Source organism: Entelurus aequoreus, linkage group LG20 (assembly GCF_033978785.1).
Source record: "Entelurus aequoreus isolate RoL-2023_Sb linkage group LG20, RoL_Eaeq_v1.1, whole genome shotgun sequence".
Lineage (NCBI taxonomy): Eukaryota > Metazoa > Chordata > Actinopteri > Syngnathiformes > Syngnathidae > Entelurus > Entelurus aequoreus.
Window position 1 is genome coordinate 10734136 of NC_084750.1, and position 22650 is coordinate 10756785.

At 39.4% G+C, this 22650-nt stretch overlaps 1 protein-coding gene across 3 annotated transcripts in view; it reads right to left on the bottom strand.

The window, feature by feature from the left end:
* phf14 (PHD finger protein 14) overlaps positions 1–22650 on the bottom strand; it is a 159939-nt gene that overhangs the window by 21695 nt on the left and 115594 nt on the right. For 2 of the 3 annotated variants that reach the window (XM_062029367.1, XM_062029368.1), the window contains exon 16: positions 20216–20337. In XM_062029367.1, the coding sequence (XP_061885351.1) occupies positions 20216–20337 (122 nt within the window). Of the gene's footprint in view, positions 1–9546; positions 10251–20215; positions 20338–22650 lie in introns of those variants that run through there. The other variant, XM_062029369.1, reaches the window with a different exon arrangement.

A 22650-nucleotide genomic window follows, 5' to 3' on the forward strand; every position in this document is an offset into this window, starting at 1 on the left:
TTTTTTTTGTAACGCCGGAGTGGAGAAAATGTGCTTTTTTTTTTTTTTTGGGGAATAAATATTGATGTTAGTCAGCTAGCGAGCAGCGCTAACCTCTATCTGCTGCAAACACAGCAAGGTCCTTGATGCTATCAAGGCAATTGAAGCTGCTTTAATCATTGGGAACACACACACACACACACACACACACACACACACACACACACACACACACACACACACACACTCGCACAATCCAATCAGTCATAAGCGGGGTTATTGATTGATGTAATCTTATTAGTGAAGGTGCTGCGACGTGATTGGCTGCCTTTGTCAGCGACATGTGTTGCTCTTAACTGATGATTGGTGTCCACTTTCATCTCATCTCTGGGCCAGGTCTCAGATCAGCACCCAGCTGGAGGTTCTGAAGGTTCGGCGTGGATAAAACAAGACGGCCGCTTGATGAAATATTCCAGGTCTGTTACAGCCATCGTTAAAAAGGCCGTCTTTAATAAAGCGTAAAAACGTACGAGATAGTGAAGGTAGTAGTCGTTACCTTTCTTTACTTCTGACGAGGGGCGGAGCTACAAGACACATCTCGTCTGCAATAAGTGGTTTAAAGGCGGCAAACTGTTCTCCTTCATATTACATACTTCTTGTTGCCATGACAACAGCTGTGTGACGTTTATCCTCCTCCAGTGTCTTTTATTACAATCTGCTATTTTCATACCTTCCACTCAATCCTCGACTTTCTGACATCTTTTTCCACTTTTCTGATTTCTCTGGCCTAAAAGAACTGAATTTGCAACGTTTCCGAAAAGTCACCGCAAAAGTTGCAATGTTTTGAGGCTTTTTTTTTTTTAAAATAACATAAAATCAGTCAACTCATTTGTGGTCATTTTCAATCTGTCAAGACAAAAAAATGATATCAAAATCAAATTACAGGATGTTATTTACGTAGTTTGCTCATTGTGTGGTTTATTTGTTTGACATATGTAGCATCATCTACAAAGATACAAAATAATTGCTATTGTGACATCTAGTGGACATATTTAGAACAGCAGTTTCTTACATTCAAAAATTTCGGCTAATTTTTATACTTAGCAAACTTATCCCGCGGGCCGGGTAAAACCTAGCCGTAAAACCTAGATACTTGGCTGTTACGTTTGCAGGAGGGAGTTGTGACGGCACATAACCACAAGGGGGTAATATGGCTCTATGTATTTATTATACAAATATATAAACAATATGATAAATAATGAATAATATATTTAATTAAATGACAAAGGAATGGAGTGTGACAAAACCCAAAGGGGTTTATGGTGTAAGACTCTGTGTAGGAATTGTTTGTAAGAGGGAGTTGTGACGGCACAGAACCACAAGAGGGCAATATTGCTCTATGTATCTATCATACACATATAAACAATATATATAATAAATAATGAACAATATAATTAATTAAACAACAAAGGAGTGGAGTGTGACAAAACCCAAAGGGGTTTATGGTGTAAGACTATGTGTAGGAATTGTTTGTAAGAGGGAGTTGTGACGGCACAGAACCACAAAAGGGCAATATTGCTCTATGTATCTATTATACACATATAAACAATATAATATAATAAATAATGAACAATATATTTAATTAAATAAAGGAATGGAGTGTGACAAAACCCAAAGGGGTGTATGGCGTAAGACTATGTGTAGGATTTAATTGCCGAGTGTTTACCCGAAGTGATGAGTGAGAGGCGGAAGACAAGGCAGAGCTCGGAGGTCGTGAGGCGAGCAGGAAGTCGGGGGTCGAAATCCAAGAGGCAGTCCGGTAAGCGGGGGGGGGGGGGGGGGGGGGGGTAATGACGAAACACAGCAACGTCAACGCGGGAACGGAGGGTGTACGCCAAGAGAAGGTTATGTTCTGGCGCGGGATGGCAGGTTGTGCAGGCTTTTGAAGGCAGGTCTGATCATCAGCTCCAGGTGTGCGGATTGCTGGCGATTGATTGAAGCTGCTCGCTGCCGCCGGTCTGACGCGCGCTTTGCCCGCGCCCGGACCGTGACATCAGCGCTATCTTGGAAATGTGCTAACATCTCTTATACTAGAATGTGAATAATTTTATTATGTGATCTATGTGTTGACACCAGGAGCTAAGAAGATCCATGTGTTGACACCAGGAGCTAAGAAGATCCATGTGTTGACACCAGGAGCTAAGAAGATCCATGCGTTGACACCAGGAGCTAAGAAGATCCATGCATTGACACCAGGAGCTAAGAAGATCCATGCATTGACACCAGGAGCTAAGAAGATCCATGCATTGACACCAGGAGCTAAGAAGATCCATGCATTGACACCAGGAGCTAAGAAGATCCATGCATTGACACCAGGAGCTAAGAAGATCCATGCATTGACACCAGGAGCTAAGAAGATCCATGCATTGACACCAGGAGCTAAGAAGATCCATGCGTTGACACCAGGAGCTAAGAAGATCCATGCATTGATACCAGGAGCTAAGAAGCGTGATTGACACCAGGAGCTAAGAAGCGTGATTGACACCAGGAGCTAAGAAGCGTGATTGACAGCTGCAGGTGTATTAGGTCCATGATGGAGGCAGAGTCCACATGCAGCATCAATAGCCCACAGAGTCCTGCTTGGCGTCTTGTCAGTGGACTAAGACTTCATCTACTCCTCAATCACTGGCAGCCATTGTTGGACAAAGAATAGACTTAAAAAGTCACACAGGACAGAAACACAAAAAGTGTTTATGAGCTCATCTGCATTGAAGTCCTGGATGGAAACACCTGCAGGACTAAGAAGCTTCTAGACAAAGACAACCTGACACCTTTTCTCTCTTCTCACGTCACCATCTTTCATGCTTTGTTCAACTGGACGACTCTTTTAATGGGTGTTAGGATATCATGTGCGATACAGCCCTGCAGCGTGTTTACTTGTGTGTGATATCACGTGCCATACAAGCAGTCCTGCAGCGTGTTAACTTGTGTGTGATATCACGTGCGATACAAGCAGTCCTGCAGCAAGTTAACTTGTGTGTGATATCATGTGCAACACAAGCAGTCCTGCAGCGTGTTTACTTGTGTGTGATATCATGTGCGGTACAAGCAGTCCTGCAGCGTGTTTACTTGTGTGTGATATCATGTGCGATACAAGCAGTCCTGCAGCGTGATTGTGTGTGATATCATGTGCGATACAGTGCTGCAGCGTGCTTACTTGTGTGTGATATCATGTGCGATACAAGCAGTCCTGCATCATGTTTACTTGTGTGTGACATCATGTGCGATACAAGCAGTCCTGCATCATGTTTACTTGTGTGTGACATCATGTGTGATACAAGCAGTCCTGCAGCGTGTTTACTTGTGTGTGATATCATGTGTAATACAAGCAGTCCTGCAGCGTGTATACTTGTGTGTGATATCATGTGTGATACAAGCAGTCCTGCAGTGTGTTTACCTGTGTTTGATATCATGTGCGATACAAGCAGTCCTGCAGCGTGTTAACTTGTGTGTGATATCATGTGCAATACAAGCAGTCCTGTAGCGTGTTTACTTGTGTGTGATATGATGTGCGATACAAGCAGTCCTGCAGCGTGTTTACTTGTGTGTGATATGATGTGCGATACAAGCAGTCCTGCAGCGTGTTTACTTGTGTGTGATATCATGTGCGATACAAGCAGTCCTGCAGCGTGTTTACTTGTGTGTGATATCACGTGCGATACAAGCAGTCCTGCAGCGTGTTTTACTTGTCTGTGATATCATGTGCGATACAAGCAGTCCTGCAGCGTGTTTACTTGTGTGTGATATCACGTGCGATACAAGCAGTCCTGCAGCGTGTTTTACTTGTCTGTGATATCATGTGCGATACAAGCAGTCCTGCAGCGTGTTTACTTGTGTGTGATATCATGTGCGATACAAGCAGTCCTGTAGCGTGTTTACTTGTGTGTGATATGATGTGCGATACAAGCAGTCCTGCAGCGTGTTTACTTGTGTGTGATATCACGTGCGATACAAGCAGTCCTGCAGCGTGTTTTACTTGTCTGTGATATCATGTGCGATACAAGCAGTCCTGCAGCGTGTTTACTTGTGTGTGATATCACGTGCGATACAAGCAGTCCTGCAGCGTGTTTTACTTGTCTGTGATATCATGTGCGATACAAGCAGTCCTGCAGCGTGTTTACTTGTGTGTGATATCACGTGCGATACAAGCAGTCCTGCAGCGGGTTAACTTGTGTGTGATATAATGTGCAATACAAGCAGTCCTGCAGCGTGATTGTGTGTGATATCATGTGCGATACAGTGCTGCAGCGTGCTTACTTGTGTGTGATATCATGTGCGATACAAGCAGTTCTGCAGCGTGTTTACTTGTGTGTGATACAAGCAGTCCTGTAGCATCTTTACTTGTGTGTGATATCATGTGCGATACAAGCAGTCCTGCAGTGTGTTTACCTGTGTTTGATATCATATGCCATACAAGCAGTCCCGCAGCGTGTTTACTTGTGTGATATCATGTGCGATACAAGCAGTCTTGCAGTGTGTTTACCTGTGTTTGATATCATATGCCATACAAGCAGTCCTGCAGCGTGTTTACTTGTGTGATATCATGTGCGATACAAGCAGTCCTGCAGCGTGTTTACTTGTGTGATATCATGTGCGATACAAGCAGTCCTGCAGCGTGTTTACTTGTGTGATATCATGTGCGATACAAGCAGTCCCGCCGAGTGTTTACTTGTGCAAAGTTGGACAGACAGTTAACATACAATAAGCACACATTTATTCTATTTTGGTCCAGACATTTACAAAAGGTAAACAACGTGATAAAATCATCTTAATTAGCGTATCGTCTTGAGTTATTACATCAAACAACACACAAAACAAAGCAGAGTATTATTGGTGGGATGAAGTATTCACACAAAGAATGTTGGTGATCCAGTATCGGTATTTTTTTGCAAAATAATCCACCGCGGGGCCAAAAAAAGTTGCAAGTGGCAGCCCTTTGATAAAGAAGGTGAGAAGAAGTGTTTTACTGCTAGTAAAGTAGAAGTGTGGTCTTCTCCTCCATGTGTTCAAGTTCATTCATCATTTATGCGTATTTACCTTTCTTTGCATGTCAAATGATGACATGTGTTTGGTGTTCATATTTACATTTACCTAAAAATTGCTTTGTGATTAGTTTTTTGTCTGACCTTTTGGAGCAGATGAGTAACAAAAAGTGAGGAGTGATCCACTTATTTATTGTCTTATTGGGCTGCAACACGTTCTTCCACATCATAATTGCAAAATATGAAAGTACAGTGATTAACACCATCGCTGGCACGTGCCGTCTCCCGGGGCAACCGCACAACGCCACCGCCATCAATTAGCACTAACATGCACACGTTTATTAAGTGTCCACTTCAGAGTACACACACACACTCAGCTAACACACACCTAAGTACACACAACAGATGCAAAATACTACCTTCAAGTACGCAGTACACAATTGGAATAGTTTGGCCCAGGACAACAAAAGTATGAGACAGTGCTGCAAGTTATTGACATGATCCAAAAGAAAAACCAAAACGTTGCTGTTGGCAAACACAAAAGGAAAGACCCAAGATCCCACTGCTGGGTCACATGCTGACATTTGACACGACTCAGCAGTTTTCACAGACGACCACAGGAGGGACAAAAGGTCAACGTGTAAAAAAATAATAATATTTTGACGCCAGTAAAAGTGCAATGAATACTACCCTGCATGAACTGTACACTAAATATTCATAAGACAAGATATCAATATAATACAACACCACTGGTCTTGCACAATGACTTACAACGAATAAATAATAATAATGAGCAACATTAAAGCTGAAATAATCTGGCCTCAAGTATTCTTGTTTTTATATCAATGAAAAAAAGTCCTGTTTCATTTTTAAACTTTGTGATTGACACACTTCTGTTGGCAGAATCTAATACTCACAAAGTACTGCAAGGAAATACTTCATAACTAATCATATTGGGTTGCTGTAGTATTACACGCCAGTACCCAGTTTCCTGTAGTATTACACGCTAGTATCTATTCTATTGTAGTATTACACGCCAGTACCCATTTTCCTGCAGTATTACACTACAGTACCCATTTTCCTGTAGTATTACACGCTAGTATCTATTCTATTGTAGTATTACACGCCAGTACCCATTTTCCTGTAGTATTACACTACAGTACCCATTCTACTGTAGTATTACACGCTAGTATCTATTCTACTGTAGTATTACACGCTAGTATCTATTCTACTGTAGTATTACACGCTAGTATCTATTCTACTGTAGTATTACACTCTAGTATCTATTCTACTGTAGTATTACACTCCAGTACCCATTTTCCTGTAGTATTACACGCTAGTATCTATTCTACTGTAGTATTACACTCCAGTACCCAGTTTCCTGTAGTATTACACGCTAGTATCTATTCTATTGTAGTATTACACTCCAGTACCCATTTTCCTGTAGTATTACACTACAGTACCCATTTTCCTGTAGTATTACACTCAAGTACCCATTCTACTGTAGTATTACACTACAGTACCCATTTTCCTGTAGTATTACACGCTAGTATCTATTCTACTGTAGTATTACACTCCAGTACCCATTTTCCTGTAGTATTACACTACAGTACCCATTTTCCTGTAGTATTACACGCTAGTATCTATTCTACTGTAGTATTACACTCCAGTACCCATTTTCCTGTAGTATTACACTACAGTACCCATTCTACTGTAGTATTACACTCAAGTACCTGTTCTACTGTAGTATTACACTCCAGTACCCATTGTACTGTAGTATTACTCTAGTATCTATTCCACTGTAGTATTACACTCCAGTACACATTATACTGTAGTATTACACCGCCAGTATCTATTCTACTGTAGTATAACACGCCAGTACCCATTGTACTGTAGTATCACACTCCAGTACACATTATACTGTAGTATTACACTCCAGTACCCATTCTACTGTAGTATTACACTCCAGTACACATTATACTGTAGTATTACACTCCAGTACCCATTCTACTGTAGTATTACACTCCAGTACCCATTCTACTGTAGTATTACACTCCAGTACACATTATACTGTAGTGTTACACTCCAGTACACATTCTACTGTAGTATTACACTCCAGTACCCATTTTCCTGTAGTATTACACTACAGTACCCATTTTCCTGTAGTATTACACGCTAGTATCTATTCTACTGTAGTATTACACTCCAGAACCCATTTTCCTGTAGTATTACACTACAGTACCCATTCTACTGTAGTATTACACTCAAGTACCTGTTCTACTGTAGTATTACACTCCAGTACCCATTGTACTGTAGTATTACTCTAGTATCTATTCCACTGTAGTATTACACTCCAGTACACATTATACTGTAGTATTACACCGCCAGTATCTATTCTACTGTAGTATAACACGCCAGTACCCATTGTACTGTAGTATCACACTCCAGTACACATTATACTGTAGTATTACACTCCAGTACCCATTCTACAGTAGTATTACACTCCAGTACACATTATACTGTAGTATTACACTCCAGTGCCCATTCTACTGTAGTATTACACGTCAGTACCCATTCTACTGTAGTATTACACACCAGTACCCTTTCTACTGTAGTATTACACGCCAGTATCTATTCTACTATAGTATTACATTCAGTATCTATTCTACTGTAGTATTATTTCACGGTAGTATCTATTCTACTCAGTTGTATCAGTAAGAGGTTTGGAGTTTTCAAGAACACAAACTACAACAAAGTGGTGATGAGGCAGCAGCAAGAAGGGGCGGAGCTAAGTGTAGCGATGCAAAGAAGATGGCTGCCCCGTTAGGAGAAAACAAGCTCATCTTATTTGTTTCCCTCAACATAAAAAAAACCCTGTAATACACGTTTCCACCACTTGTGGCAGTAATGCGACAGGCAGTTCAGAATCACGTATAAAGCGTGTTTGGTCAACCCTGTTTCAGAGATGGTAGCAAACATGGCGTCCTGTAATCACGTGATCAATCAATCAATGTTTACTTATATAGCCCTAAATCACCAGTGTCTCAAAGGGCTGCACAAGCCACAACCACATCCTCGGCTCAGATCCCACATCAGGGCAAGGAAAAACTCAACCCAATGGGACAATGAGAAACCTTGGAGGGGACCACAGACGTCGAGTGGATCTAGCATAATAGTGTGAGAGTCCAGTCCATAGTGGATCTAACATAATAGTGTGAGAGTCCAGTCCATAGTGGATCTAACATAATAGTGTGAGAGTCCAGTCCATAGTGGATCTAACATAATAGTGGGAGAGTCCAGTCCATAGTGGATCTAACATAATAGTGTGAGAGTCCAGTCCATAGTGGATCTAACATAATAGTGTGAGAGTCCAGTCCATAGTGGATCTAACATAATAGTGGGAGAGTCCAGTCCATAGTGGATCTAACATAATAGTGTGAGAGTCCAGTCCATAGTGGATCTAACATAATAGTGTGAGAGTCCAGTCCATAGTGGATCTAACATAATAGTGTGAGAGTCCAGTCCATAGTGGATCTAACATAATAGTGTGAGAGTCCAGTCCATAGTGGATCTAACATAATAGTGTGAGAGTCCAGTCCATGGTGGATCTAACATAATAGTGTGAGAGTCCAGTCCATAGTGGATCTAACATAATAGTGTGAGAGTCCAGTCCATAGTGGATCTAACATAATAGTGAGAGTCCAGTCCACAGTGGATCTAACATAATAGTGTGAGAGTCCAGTCCATAGTGGATCTAACATAATAGTGTGAGAGTCCAGTCCATAGTGGATCTAACATAATAGTGAGAGAGTCCAGTCCATAGTGGATCTAACATAATAGTGTGAGAGTCCAGTCCATAGTGGATCTAACATAATAGTGAGAGTCCAGTCCATAGTGGATCTAACATAATAGTGTGAGAGTCCAGTCCATAGTGGATCTAACATAATAGTGTGAGAGTCCAGTCCATAGTGGATCTAACATAATAGTGTGAGAGTCCAGTCCATAGTGGATCTAACATAATAGTGAGAGAGTCCAGTCCATAGTGGATCTAGCATAATAGTGGGAATCCAGTCCATAGTGGATCTAACATAATAGTGTGAGAGTCCAGTCCATAGTGGATCTAACATAATAGTGTGAGAGTCCAGTCCATAGTGGATCTAACATAATAGTGTGAGAGTCCAGTCCATAGTGGATCTAACATAATATTGTGAGAGTCCAGTCCATAGTGGATCTAACATAATAGTGAGAGTCCAGTCCATAGTGGATCTAACATAATAGTGTGAGAGTCCAGTCCATAGTGGATCGAACATAATAGTGTGAGAGTCCAGTCCATAGTGGATCTAACATAATAGTGTGAGAGTCCAGTCCATAGTGGATCTAACATAATAGTGAGAGTCCAGTCCATAGTGGATCTAACATAATAGTGTGAGAGTCCAGTCCATAGTGGATCTAACATAATAGTGTGAGAGTCCAGTCCATAGTGGATCTAACATAATAGTGTGAGAGTCCAGTCCATAGTGGATCGAACATAATAGTGAGAGTCCAGTCCATAGTGGGGCCAGCAGGACCTCCTCCTGAGGCCATACTCTCTCTAAAATGTCCAAAAGTCCCTGACGTGACTCCAGGGCGCCATGTTTGCTACCAACATTGAACCAGACTTGGCCATACTCTCTCTATGCACGACTCGGAGTCAGTTAGAGACTCAAGACCAAAGTGCTGCTAACCCCCAGCAAAAGGCTACCACGTATTATATTTTGTTGGAATGTTGTTATTATGAAGGAATATGCCAATATGATATTATAATAAAAGACAGTAAGGCATGTTGTATGTGCTAACATGGTTCCGTATCATGTCCACTGTATGTAGGGGACATACAAGTCGGGCCCTGAGGTCACAAAGGTAAAGAAGGTGTGGTTAGGGCCTCACATCAAACACCTTTCCTACCACCAGAATGACACGCTGCGATCAATACCCGTATTGATCGGTGATGATGCGGTCCAAATGTAAACATGACAACAATACAACGTGATCAATGTCAGTAAGAATGGAGGGTATCAGCAGGTGGGTGGATCTAACACCTCAGTGGGTCCAGTTTGGGTGAGGTCTTGGTGTTGGTCTCCGTCTTCATCCTGACTCAACAGTCAAATGTCTCAAAGTCTGTCTCTCTCTCTAAGCCAAAGGTCATCCGTCCCCGAGGACGGCTGAGGTGGCTGCCGTGGCTCTCACAACCTGTGCAATGCAAAGATAGAAAGAGTCAGGGCAGCACACCTCAAAGGCCCACCAGCAGACCTGCACTAAGCACCGGGGATGTCACAATACCATTCTTTCATTCCAAAATTGCGGCTCATTTTTATACTTCGCAAACTCATACTTGGATACTTGGCTGTTACGTTTGCAGGAGGGAGTTGTGACGGCACAGAACCACAAGGGGGCAATATGGCTCTATCTATTTATTGTATATACGGTATATATATATATATACATATATATATATTAACAATATAATATAATAAATAATGAACGACATATTTAATTAAACAACAAAGGAATGGAGTGTGACAAAACCCAAAGGGGTGTATGGCGTAAGACTATGTGTAGGAATTAATTGCCGAGTGTTTACCAGAAGTGATGAAAATAAAAATACATAAAAAATAATTGGCCCCATTTGTGCTCACATTACTACACCCAGTTCTAGTGCTCACATTACTACACCCAGTTCTAGTGCTCACATTACTACACCCAGTTCTAGTGCTCACACTACACCCAGTTCTAGTGCTCACATTACTACACCCAGTTATAGTGCTCACTTTACTACACCCAGTTATAGTGCTCACTTTACTACACCCAGTACTAGTGCTCACATTACTACACCCAGTACTAGTGCTCACATTACTACACCCAGTTCTAGTGCTCACATGACTAAACCAAGTACTCGTGCTCACATTACTACACCCAGTTCTAGTGCTCACATTACTAAACCCAGTTCTAGTGCTCACATTACTACACCAAGTACTAGTGCTCACATGACTATACCAAGTACTAGTGCTCACATTACTACACCCAGTTCTAGTGCTCACATTACTACACCCAGTACTAGTGCTCACATTACTAAACCCAGTTCTAGTGCTCACTTTACTACACCCAGTTCTAGTGCTCACATTACTAAACCAAGTTCAAGTGCTCACTTTACTACACCCAGTTCTAGTGCTCACATTACTAAACCCAGTTCTAGTGCTCACTTTACTACACCCAGTTCTAGTGCTCACTTTACTACACCCAGTTCTAGTGCTTACATTACTACACCCAGTTCTAGTGCTCACTTTACAACACCCAGTTCTAGTGCTCACATTACTAAACCCAGTTCTAGTGCTCACATGACTATACCAAGTACTCGTGCTCACATTACTAAACCCAGTTCTAGTGCTCACATTACTAAACCCAGTTCTAGTGCTCACTTTACTACACCCAGTTCTAGTGCTCACATTACTAAACCCAGTTCTAGTGCTCAGATTACTACACCCAGTTCTAGTGCTCACTTTGCAACACCCAGTTCTAGAGCTCACATTACTAAACCCAGTTCTAGTGCTCACTTTACAACACCCAGTTCTAGTCACCTTCACTACTGTTACTTTGTACTTCTTGACACATCACACCAGGGGCTAATCCATGAAGACACTTAAAAATAGCTTTTAAAAATGAGAAATGGATCAAATGCTCAGAACTCTTAGAGCACCACAGTGGGCCGACCGTTTTAAGAAGGGACTATAACCCCACCTTTTTAGCACAGCTTTTATCTCATTAACTTCTTACTATCTTCTTGTTTTTAAATACACAGCTTGCCTATCTGTTTTATCCAGTGCTTTCATGCTTTTATTTCTATTTTTATCTATGTTTCTGTTTTATCTAGTGTTTTTCATGTTTTCATTTCTATTTTAATTTTCTATTATATATTCTAACTTTCAATTTTTTTTAATACTTTGTAAGCACTTTGAGATTTTAACAAATGTAAAGTGTGTTACAAATTTCATTATTATTATTATTAAGTGTCTTGCTCAAGGACACAACAGACATGACGAGGTTGGTAGAAGGTGGGGATCGAACCAGGAACCCCCAGGTTGCTGGCACGGCCACTCTCCCAACACTGCCACGCTGTCCCCACTTGGCGTCCCAACGTGTAACAACGATAATGTTCACTTTAGTGTCTTTTACTTTGAATCCCTTAAACAAGGGGTGCCCATTACGTGGATGGTGAGCTAGCGGTGGATGGTGGAGGGTGTGTCAGTCCATCACCAGCCAGGCATTAAAAAAATACACCTAAAAATGAGCGTTCATCAATCTTCACCAAGACATCACTTGATTGACATTCACGGCACTCGAGGGTCTTGTGAGCATAGACATGTTATAAGTAGACGCAGCATTGGCTGCTGTGACGCGAGAAATTGGGCCGCCATCTTGAAGTGGTGGTGAGGAGCCGGGGAGCAGCCTAAACTGACAGTTGACAGGTAGAAAACAAAGATGCTAAACTGACAGTTGACAGGTAGAAAACAAAGTTGCTAAACTGACAGTTGACATGTAGAAAACAAAGATGCTAAACTGACAGTTGACAGGTAGAAAACAAAGATGCTAAACTGACAGTTGACATGTAGAAAACAAAGATGCTAAACTGACAGTTGACAGGTAGAAAACAAAGATGCTAAACTGACAGTTGACAGGTAGAAAACAAAGATGCTAAACTGACAGTTGACATGTAGAAAACAAAGATGCTAAACTGACAGTTGACAGGTAGAAAACAAAGATGCTAAACTGACAGTTGACATGTAGAAAACAAAGATGCTAAACTGACAGTCGACAGGTAGAAAACAAAGATGCTAAACTGACAGTTGACAGGTGGAAAACAAAGATGCTAAACTGACAGTTGACAGGTAGAAAACAAAGATGCTAAACTGACAGTTGACAGGTATAAAACAAAGATGCTAAACTGACAGTTGACAGGTGGAAAACAAAGATGCTAAACTGACAGTTGACAGGTGGAAAACAAAGATGCTAAACTGACAGTTGACAGGTAGAAAACAAAGATGCTAAACTGACAGTTGACAGGTAGAAAACAAAGATGCTAAACTGACAGTTGACAGGTAGAAAACAAAGATTCTAAACAGACAGTTGACAGGTAGAAAACAAAGATGCTAAACTGACAGTTGACAGGTAGAAAACAAAGATGCTAAACTGACAGTTGACAGGTGGAAAACAAAGATGCTAAACTGACAGTTGACAGGTGGAAAACAAAGATGCTAAACTGACAGTTGACAGGTAGAAAACAAAGATGCTAAACTGACAGTTGACAGGTGGAAAACAAAGATGCTAAACTGACAGTCGACAGGTGGAAAACAAAGATGCTAAACTGACAGTCGACAGGTAGAAAACAAAGATGCTAAACTGACAGTCGACAGGTAGAAAACAAAGATGCTAAACTGACAGTCGACAGGTAGAAAAAAAAGATGGTGTTCAGCGTTTTCCTGCTCAAATGAGCGGACTGTTGAAAATAGGAATCGGGGAATTACTTTTCACAAGTAAGATTTAACATTAACATACTATTGGTTGTATTTTGTGAAAAGAATATTAGCACAGAGTTGAGAAGGAGCAAAGATCTTCAATAGTACTAAAATCGTAGCCGCTAGCAAACAAGAGTATGACCATAATAGAATTCCTTGTCAATGTAATTAATTACATTTAAAAATGTCATACTTGAATAACATAAAGTTGAAATAAATGATGAAGATAGAGATTGTAAAACAGAATTTGGTTTTATTCTGAATCCAGTGAAACGAATTGGTGGTTTTAGCTGATATGAAGACTTTCAAGTGTTTATATATGTTTATGTTGAAGTATTTGGCAGATGCTTTTATCCAAAGCGACATACATAAAAAATACATATAAAACAATCAGTGTAAACATGATCATTTAAGGGAAGAATGTAATACAAAGTGTCAAGACAGAATAAACTCTCTGCTGCTGCAGCAACAGAGATACAGTCTATAAGATATATAGATATCTAATGTATTCATACATTGTTTATGTAGCATGTATATATAACCTCATCATATTGTTTCTTCAACTTAAAAATAGCTGACCCTTCTCTGGGATTATATTCCCAGTTTTGCTCTGGGATGTCTGGTCACTTACAGCATATAAGAATATTCTATTACTGTTAAGCAAACTATGAATAATAAAACATGTGTCCTTTATCATAGCTACACGTATGACAACAAAGCGGGTGAAAATGAGTGGTATTCAGTGAGGTAAGATGACAGTTCATTGCTCCTGCCAAATGAATTGCACTGAGTGGAGCGGATCACCACTCCAAGATGGCGGCCCCGCGTCTCGTCAGCGCCAGTAGGCAGTGGCGCTCCATGCTGCGTACCCTTAGAACAGGGGTCACCAACGTGGTGCCCGCGGGCACCAGGTAGCCCGTAAGGACCAGATGAGTAGCCCGCTGGCCTGTTCTAAAAATAGCTCAAATAGCAGCACTTACCAGTGAGCTGCCTCTATTTTTTAAATTGTATTTATTTACTAGCAAGCTGGTCTCGCTGTGCTCGACATTTTTAAATCTAAGAGAGACAAAACTCAAATAGAATTTGAAAATCCAAGAAAATATTTTAAAGACTTGGTCTTCACTTGTTTAAATACATTCATACATTTTTTTACTTTGCTTCTTATAACTTTTAGAAAGACAATTTTAGAGAAAAAATATAACCTTAAAAATGATTTTAGGATTTTTAAGCACATATACCTTTTTACCTTTTAAATTCCTTCCTCTTCTTTCCTGACAATTTAAATCAATGTTGAAGTAAAAAAAAATTTATTGTAAAGAATAACAAATCAATTTTAATTTAATTCTTCATTTTAGCTTCTGTTTTTTCGACGAAGAATATTTGTGAAATATTTCTTCAAACTTATTATAATTAAAATTCCAAAAAAAAATTCTGGCAAATCTAGAAAATCTGTAGAATCAAATTTAAATCTTATTTCAAAATCTTTTGAATTTATTTTAAAAATTTTTGTTCTGGAAAATCTAGAAGAAATAATGATTTGTCTTTGTTAGAAATATAGCTTGGTCCAATTTGTTATATATTCTAACAAAGTGTACATTGGATTTTAACCTATTTAAAACATGTCATCAAAATTCTAAAATGAATCTTAATCAGGAAAAATTACTAATGATGTTCCATAAATTATTTTTTTAATTTTTTCAAAAAGATTCAAATTAGCTAGTTTTTCTCTTCTTTTTTTCGGTTGAATTTTGAATTTTAAAGAGTCGAAATTGAAGATATACTATGTTTCAAAATTGTATTGTCATTTTTTTTATGTTTTCTCCTCTTTTAAACCGTTCAATTAAGTGTAAATATCATTAATTATTAATAATAACATAGAGTTAAAGGTAAATTCAGCAAATTGGCTATTTCCGGCAATTTATTGAAGTGTGTATCAAACTGGTAGCCCTTCGCATTAATCACTACCCAAGAAGTAGCTCTTGCTTTCAAAAAGGTTGGTGACCCCTGCCTTAGAACATGTCTATGGCTGTGAGCTCACTATTAAGAAAAAATGACCGACAGGAAGGCGAGAAACATTTTCTTATTTCCACCTGCCGTCAAAACTCTAAAGACCGACTTGCACGGTTCCTGCCTTCACAATAAAAGCGCTGCTTCATCCTGCCTGCGCTAACAAAATAAGAGTCTCAGAAAGCTAGGGAGTTTCCTGCCAATGTATTTCTTGTAAAGTGTATAAAAAGGGAGTATGGAAGATTGACAAACAAAAAGCAAGCACTTTCATGTTTTTTTCTCTCCTCCATTGTAAAATGTGGAGGTTATCATCATTACTGTCTGATTCCAATCAATGCAAGTCATCACAATCACACCAACTTATATTCTTGTCTTCATGAAAGAAAGGAATGTTAAACATGCTTGTATTATCATTGAACACCTTTAACTTGTTAACCTCTCTTTCATAAACAAATCAATATAAATGATGTGATTGAATGAAAAGTAGCTCCACTGATTAAAAGATATCACAAACACATGTTAAGCCTCGCTGCCTTCTAATATATTTTCCGGGTGATGGTGTATCAAGTAGCTTCTCATATTACTCGTATTTCCCGCGGTGTGCAATGTCCGCACTGTCGCCGTGGGAACGGTCGAGATGAAGATGGTTGCTTTCCAGTACACAGAATGTATTACCTAGGCCTAAAAGGTTATGTTTTCGCAGGGGTTTCTTTGTCTGTTTAGAACAGGGGTCACCAACCTTTTTGAAACCAAGAGCTACTTCTTGGGTAGTGATTATGCAAAGGGATACCAGTTTGATACACACTTCAATAAATTGCCAGAAATAGCCAATTTGCTCAATTTACCTTTAACTCTATGTTAGTATGAATAATTAATGATATTTACACTTAATTGAACGGTTTAAAAGAGGAGAAAACACAAAAAAATGACAATTACATTTTGAAACATAGTTTATCTTCAATTTCGACTCTTTAAAATTCAAAATTCAACCGAAAAAAAGAAGAGAAAAACTAGCTAATTCGAATCTTTTTCAAAAAATTAAAAAAATAATTTATGGAACATCATTAGTAATTTTTCCTGATTAAGATTAATTTCAGAATTTTGATGACATGTTTTAAATAGGTTAAAATCCAATCTGCACTTTGTTAGAATATATAACAAATTGGACCGAGCTATATTTCTAACAAAGACAAATCATTATTTCTTCTAGATTTTCCAGAACAAAATTTTTTCAAAGAAATTCAAAAGACTTTGAAATAAGATTTAAATTTGATTCTACAGATTTTCTACATTTGCCAGAATATATATTTTTTAATTTTAATCATAATAAGTTTGAAGAAATATTTCACAAATATTCTTCGTCGAAAAAACAGAAGCTAAAATGAAGAATTAAATTAAAATGTATTTATTATTCTTTACAATAAAAAATAAATTTTCTTGAACATTGATTTAAATTGTCAGGAAAGAAAAGGAAGGAATTTAAAAAGTAAAAAGGTATATGTTTAAAAATCCTAAAATAATTTTTAAGGTTGTATTTTTTCTCTAAAATTGTCTTTCTAAAAGTTATAAGAGGCAAAGTAAAAAAATAATGAATTTATTTAAACAAGTGATGACCAAGTCTTTAAAATATTTTCTTGGATTTTCAAATTCTATTTGAGTTTTGTCTCTCTTAGAATTAAAAATGTCGAGCAAAGCGAGACCAGCTTGCTAGTAAATAAATAAAATTTAAAAAAATAGAGGCAGCTCACTGGTAAGTGCTGCTATTTGAGCTATTTTTAGAACAGGCCAGCGGGCTACTCATCTGGTCCTTACGGGCTACCTGGTGCCCGCGGGCACCACGTTGGTGACCCCTGGTTTAGAACATAACTCAAACAGTTATGGACAGATTTTGATGAAATGCTCGAATGAAACAATTTCCCTTATCTATTACGAACACACTTCTCCCCGTCACAGCGTTCCACGCCCCCCCACCTTGCCGCAGACAGGATTCTTGACAGATGTCGTTTATTTTCAGACCGGCCCAGGCTAAAGTGCCAGAACAAAAACAACACTTACCAGGTTTCCGTTTAGCACCGTCACACGGTCATTGTGAGGGTTTTGAAACCGCGGTATCTACAGCAGTGTTTTTCAACCACTGTGCCGTGAGATACAGTCTGGTGTGCCGTGGGAGATTGTCTAATTTCACCTATTTGGGTTAAAAATATTTTTTGCAAAGCAGTAATTGTAGTCTGCGAATGATGTGTTGTTGTTGAGTGTCGGTGCTGTCCAGAGCTAGGCAGAGTAACCGTGTAATACTCTTCCATATCAGTAGGTGGCAGTTGTTGCTAATTGCTTTGTAGATGTGGGAAACAGCGGGAGGCAGGGTGCAGGTAAAATTGTGTCTAATGCTTAAACCAAAAATAAACAAAAGCAGAGTGCCCCTAAGACAGGGGTCGGCAACCCGCGGCTCCGGAGCCGCATGCGGCTCTTTGACCACTCTGATGCGGCTCAGCTGCATACTTGCCGACCCCCCCGATTATCCCAGCAGCTTACTTACGATCTCCGTGACTCTTCTAGAAATCCCTCGAAGAAAATATTTTCAGATTTTCACCTTAATAGCTGAATTAAGGGCATGATACTCGAAACCGATTTTCCCGGTTGTTGTATAAGAAAAGAACCGAGTCCTCGGACTCGAATCCCTTTTTGAGAACCGGTACCCGTTATTGAGACCACTATAGTAAAGAAAAAGAGTTGGTTCTTTATTCAAATCCCTGGGAACGAATCCCGTCCCGACCAGGAATGGTCCGTGGGACATCACAAGAAATGACGTCACGTAGCTCAGTCATTACGCGCAGATAGCGAAAGCACTAGTTTCGAGTAGGGATGTCCGATAATACCGATATCAACCGATACCGATATCAACCGATATATGCAGTCGTGGAATTAACACATTATTATGCCTAATTTGGACAACCAGGTATGGTGAAGATAAGGTACTTTTTTAAAAAATAAAATAAAATAACTAAATGAAAAACATTTTCTTGAATAAAAAAGAAAGTAAAACAATATAAAAACAGTTACATAGAAACTAGTAATGAATGAAAATGAGTAAAATTAAGTGTTAAAGGTTAGTACTATTAGTGGAGCAGCAGCACGCACAATCATGTGTGCTTACGGACTGTATCCCTTGCAGACTGTATTGATATATATTGATATATAATGTAGGAAGCAGAATATTAATAACAGAAAGAAACAACCCTTTTGTGTGAATGAGTGTAAAAATTAAAAAAAAAAAAAAAAAAAAAAAAAAAAACGATACCGATATCAACCGATATATACAGTCGTGGAATTAACACATTATTATGCCTAATTTGGACAACCAGGTATGGTGAAGATAAGGTATTTTAAAAAAATAAAATAAAATAAGATAAATAAATTAAAAACATTTTCTTGAATAAAAAAGAAAGTAAAACAATATAAAAACAGTTACATAGAAACTAGTAATGAATGAAAATGAGTAAAATTAACTGTTAAAGGTTAGTACTATTAGTGGAGCAGCAGCACGCACAATCATGTGTGCTTACGGACTGTATCCCTTGCAGACTGTATTGATATATATTGATATATAATGTAGGAACCAGAATATTAATAACAGAAAGAAACAACCCTTTTGTGTGAATGAGTGTAAAAATTAAAAAAAAAAAAAACAAAAAAAAAAAACGATACCGATATCAACCGATATATACAGTCGTGGAAATAACACATTATTATGCCTAATTTGGACAACCAGGTATGGTGAAGATAAGGTACTTTTAAAAAAAATAAAATAAAATAAGATAACTAAATTAAAAACATTTTCTTGAATAAAAAAGAAAGTAAAACAATATAAAAACAGTTACATAGAAACTAGTAATGAATGAAAATGAGTAAAATGAAGTGTTAAAGGTTAGTACTATTAGTGGAGCAGCAGCACGCACAATCATGTGTGCTTACGGACTGTATCCCTTGCAGACTGTATTGATATATATTGATATATAATGTAGGAAGCAGAATATTGATAACAGAAAGAAATGGGGGGAGGGAGGTTTTTTGGGTTGGTGCACTAATTGTAAGTGTATCTTGTGTTTTTTATGTTGATTTAATATATAAAAAAAAACAACAAAAAACAACAACGATACAGATAATAAAAAAAACGATACCGATAATTTTCGATATTACATTTTAACGCATCCCTAGTTTCAAGTAACATTGTATGTAAGTGAAAAACGGATTGTTATTGTCCAACAAACTGCTTTAACAATCAATGACATTTAAATGTTATCTATTGGCGTCACAATATGTTATTGTTGGAGATTATTGACGACAAACGTTGGAAGCATGCTGACGTCCTCCCCCCCCCCGCTTGTTAATTCCACCAACACCGGGCTGTAAAATTGCAATATCAAAGTACAATGTGCTTCATTATGTCTTGCACCTGGAATCCCAGGACTAAATTGTGCTATTCATTAAAGCTTAATGAAGTGTGCAAATGTGTGGCAGGTCAATAAGAGGAGCTGAGGAAGCCACAGATTTCTCTTGAAAAACATAATGAAGATTGAACTTTAATCATCAGGACGATATGCCTGTGACACACACACACACGCACACACACACACTTACCTCACAAGATTGTCATTGTCACCCGGACCTTTACAGGTGGTACACTCAGTTCTGCTGTCATCTGCTTTGGGCTTTTTCAGCACAGCCGCATGGCGCTGTCTGCGCTCCCTTGGCAGTGGTTCCTGTGGACACATGGCTGATGACCATCTCGTTCTGCATGCTTCCGATTACAATCTCTTCAAACAAAACACGTGCAACGCTTTTCGCCGTCATTACGGTTGGGTTTTAAGATGGTTTGGTCGTTATGGGTTTTGGTAGAGGTGCAGTACGTTCCTGGCTCATAGGACATTTTTTGGAAGAAAACCAACAATTCCTGTTGTCACGTGTAAATTAATAAGCTTAAAGGCCTACTGAAAGCCACTACTAGCGACCACGCAGTCTGATAGTTTATAAATTAATGATGAAATCTTAACATTGCAACACATGCCAATACGGCCGGGTTAACTTATAAAGTGACATTTTAAAATTCCCGGGAAATATCCGGCTGAAACATCGCGGTATGATGACGTATGCGCGTGACGAAGTCCGAGTAACGGAAGTTATGGTACCCCGTAGAATCCTATACAAAAAGCTCTGTTTTCATTTCATAATTCCACAGTATTCTGGACATCTTTTGCAATTTTTTTAATGAACAATGAAGGCTGCAAAGAAGACAGTTGTAGGTGGGATCGGTGTATTAGCAGCGGACCACAGCAACACAACCAGGAGGACTTTGTTGGAGCGCTAGCCGCGCTAGCCGCCGACCTCACCTTGACTTCCTACGTCTCCGGGCCGCCAAACGCATCGGGTGAAGTCCTTCGTCCTTCTGCCGATCGCTGGAACGCAGGTGAGCACGGGTGTTGATGAGCAAATGAGGGCTGGCTGGCGTAGGTGGAGAGCTAATGTTTTTAGCATAGCTCTGTGCAGTCTGGTTGCTAAGTTAGCTTCAATGGCGTCGTTAGCACAGCATTGTTAACCTTCGCCAGCCTGGAAAGGATTAACCGTGTATTTACATGTCCACGGTTTAATAGTATTGTTGATTTTCTATCTATCCTTCCAGTCAGGGGTTTATTTCTTTTGTTTCTATATGCAGTTAAAGCACGATGCTATCACGTTAGCTAAAGCATTTCGCCGATGTATTGTCGTGGAGATAAAAGGCACTGAATGTCCATTTCACGTTCTCGACTCTCATTTTCAAGAGGATATAGTATCCCATGTGGTTTAAAATACAAATCTGTGATCCACAATATAAAAAGGAGAGAGTGTGGAATCCAATGAGCCAGCTTGTACCTAAGTTACGGTCAGAGCGAAAAAAGATACGTCCATCACTGCCTCTCAAGTCCTTCACTGTAACGTTCCTCATCTACAAATCTTTCATCCTCGCTCAAATTAATGGGGTAATCGTCACTTTCTCGGTCCGAATCTCTCTCGCTCCATTGTAAACAACGGGGAATTGTGAGGAATACTAGCTCCTGTGACGTCACGCTACTTCCGCTACAGGCAAGGCTTTTTTTATCAGCGAGCAAAAGTTGCGAACTTTATCGTCGATTTTCTCTACTAAATCCTTTCAGCAAAAATATGGCAATATCGCGAAATGATCAAGTATGACACATAGAATGGATCTGCTATTCCCGTTTAAATTAAAAAAAATCATTTCAGTAGGCCTTTAACCTCCACTGTTCTGTTAGTTACAGGGATGGGAGCACCCTATGGCGTCACATTAGTACCAAAAATCCAAGCGTGTAAAAACTGTTATCGCGCGCTGATTCTCCACTTCGTGCGCGCGCGCGACACCCTTTTGCGCGCGCGCGCGGAAAGGCACCGCGCGCGCCCTTTTGCGCACGCGCGGTGCCTTTCCGCGCGCGCGCTGTCTCGGTCTGTGCGCTGTCATGTTTCATTTTGGTACTTTGGGGGCGGGCATGCTTAGACCGCCCCTTCTTTCTGATTGGCTTTGAGCAATCAGAAGTATAGCAGGGCGGGTCATCGTCAATATGTATCAAGATTTACGGAGGAAGAAGTGGATCAAAAAATGTTGGCTGAAAAAGAGGTAAGTTATTGAGCTGGTTTGGAGTGATTGTAAGGGTACTATTACTAAAAATAATAATAATACATTTTTATTTATAAAGCACTTTTCATACATTTAAAATGCAGCTCAAAGTGCTTTACATAGTTAAAAAAAAGAAGAGAAATAACACCCACACCCCATGAAGACAGTCAAACATGTACATAAAAATAAACAAACAACAACAACAATAATAATAACAACACAATGACAATAGCCAATCACAGGAACCCTCTGGACGTGGAGATCCAGAGGGCTCTTTGAGGAAACACTAGATCAGGGGTCACCAACCTTTTTGAAAGCAAGAGCTACTTCTTGGGTAGTGATTAATGTGAAGGGCTACCAGTTTGATACACACTTAAATAAATTGCCAGAAATAGCCAATTTGCTCAAT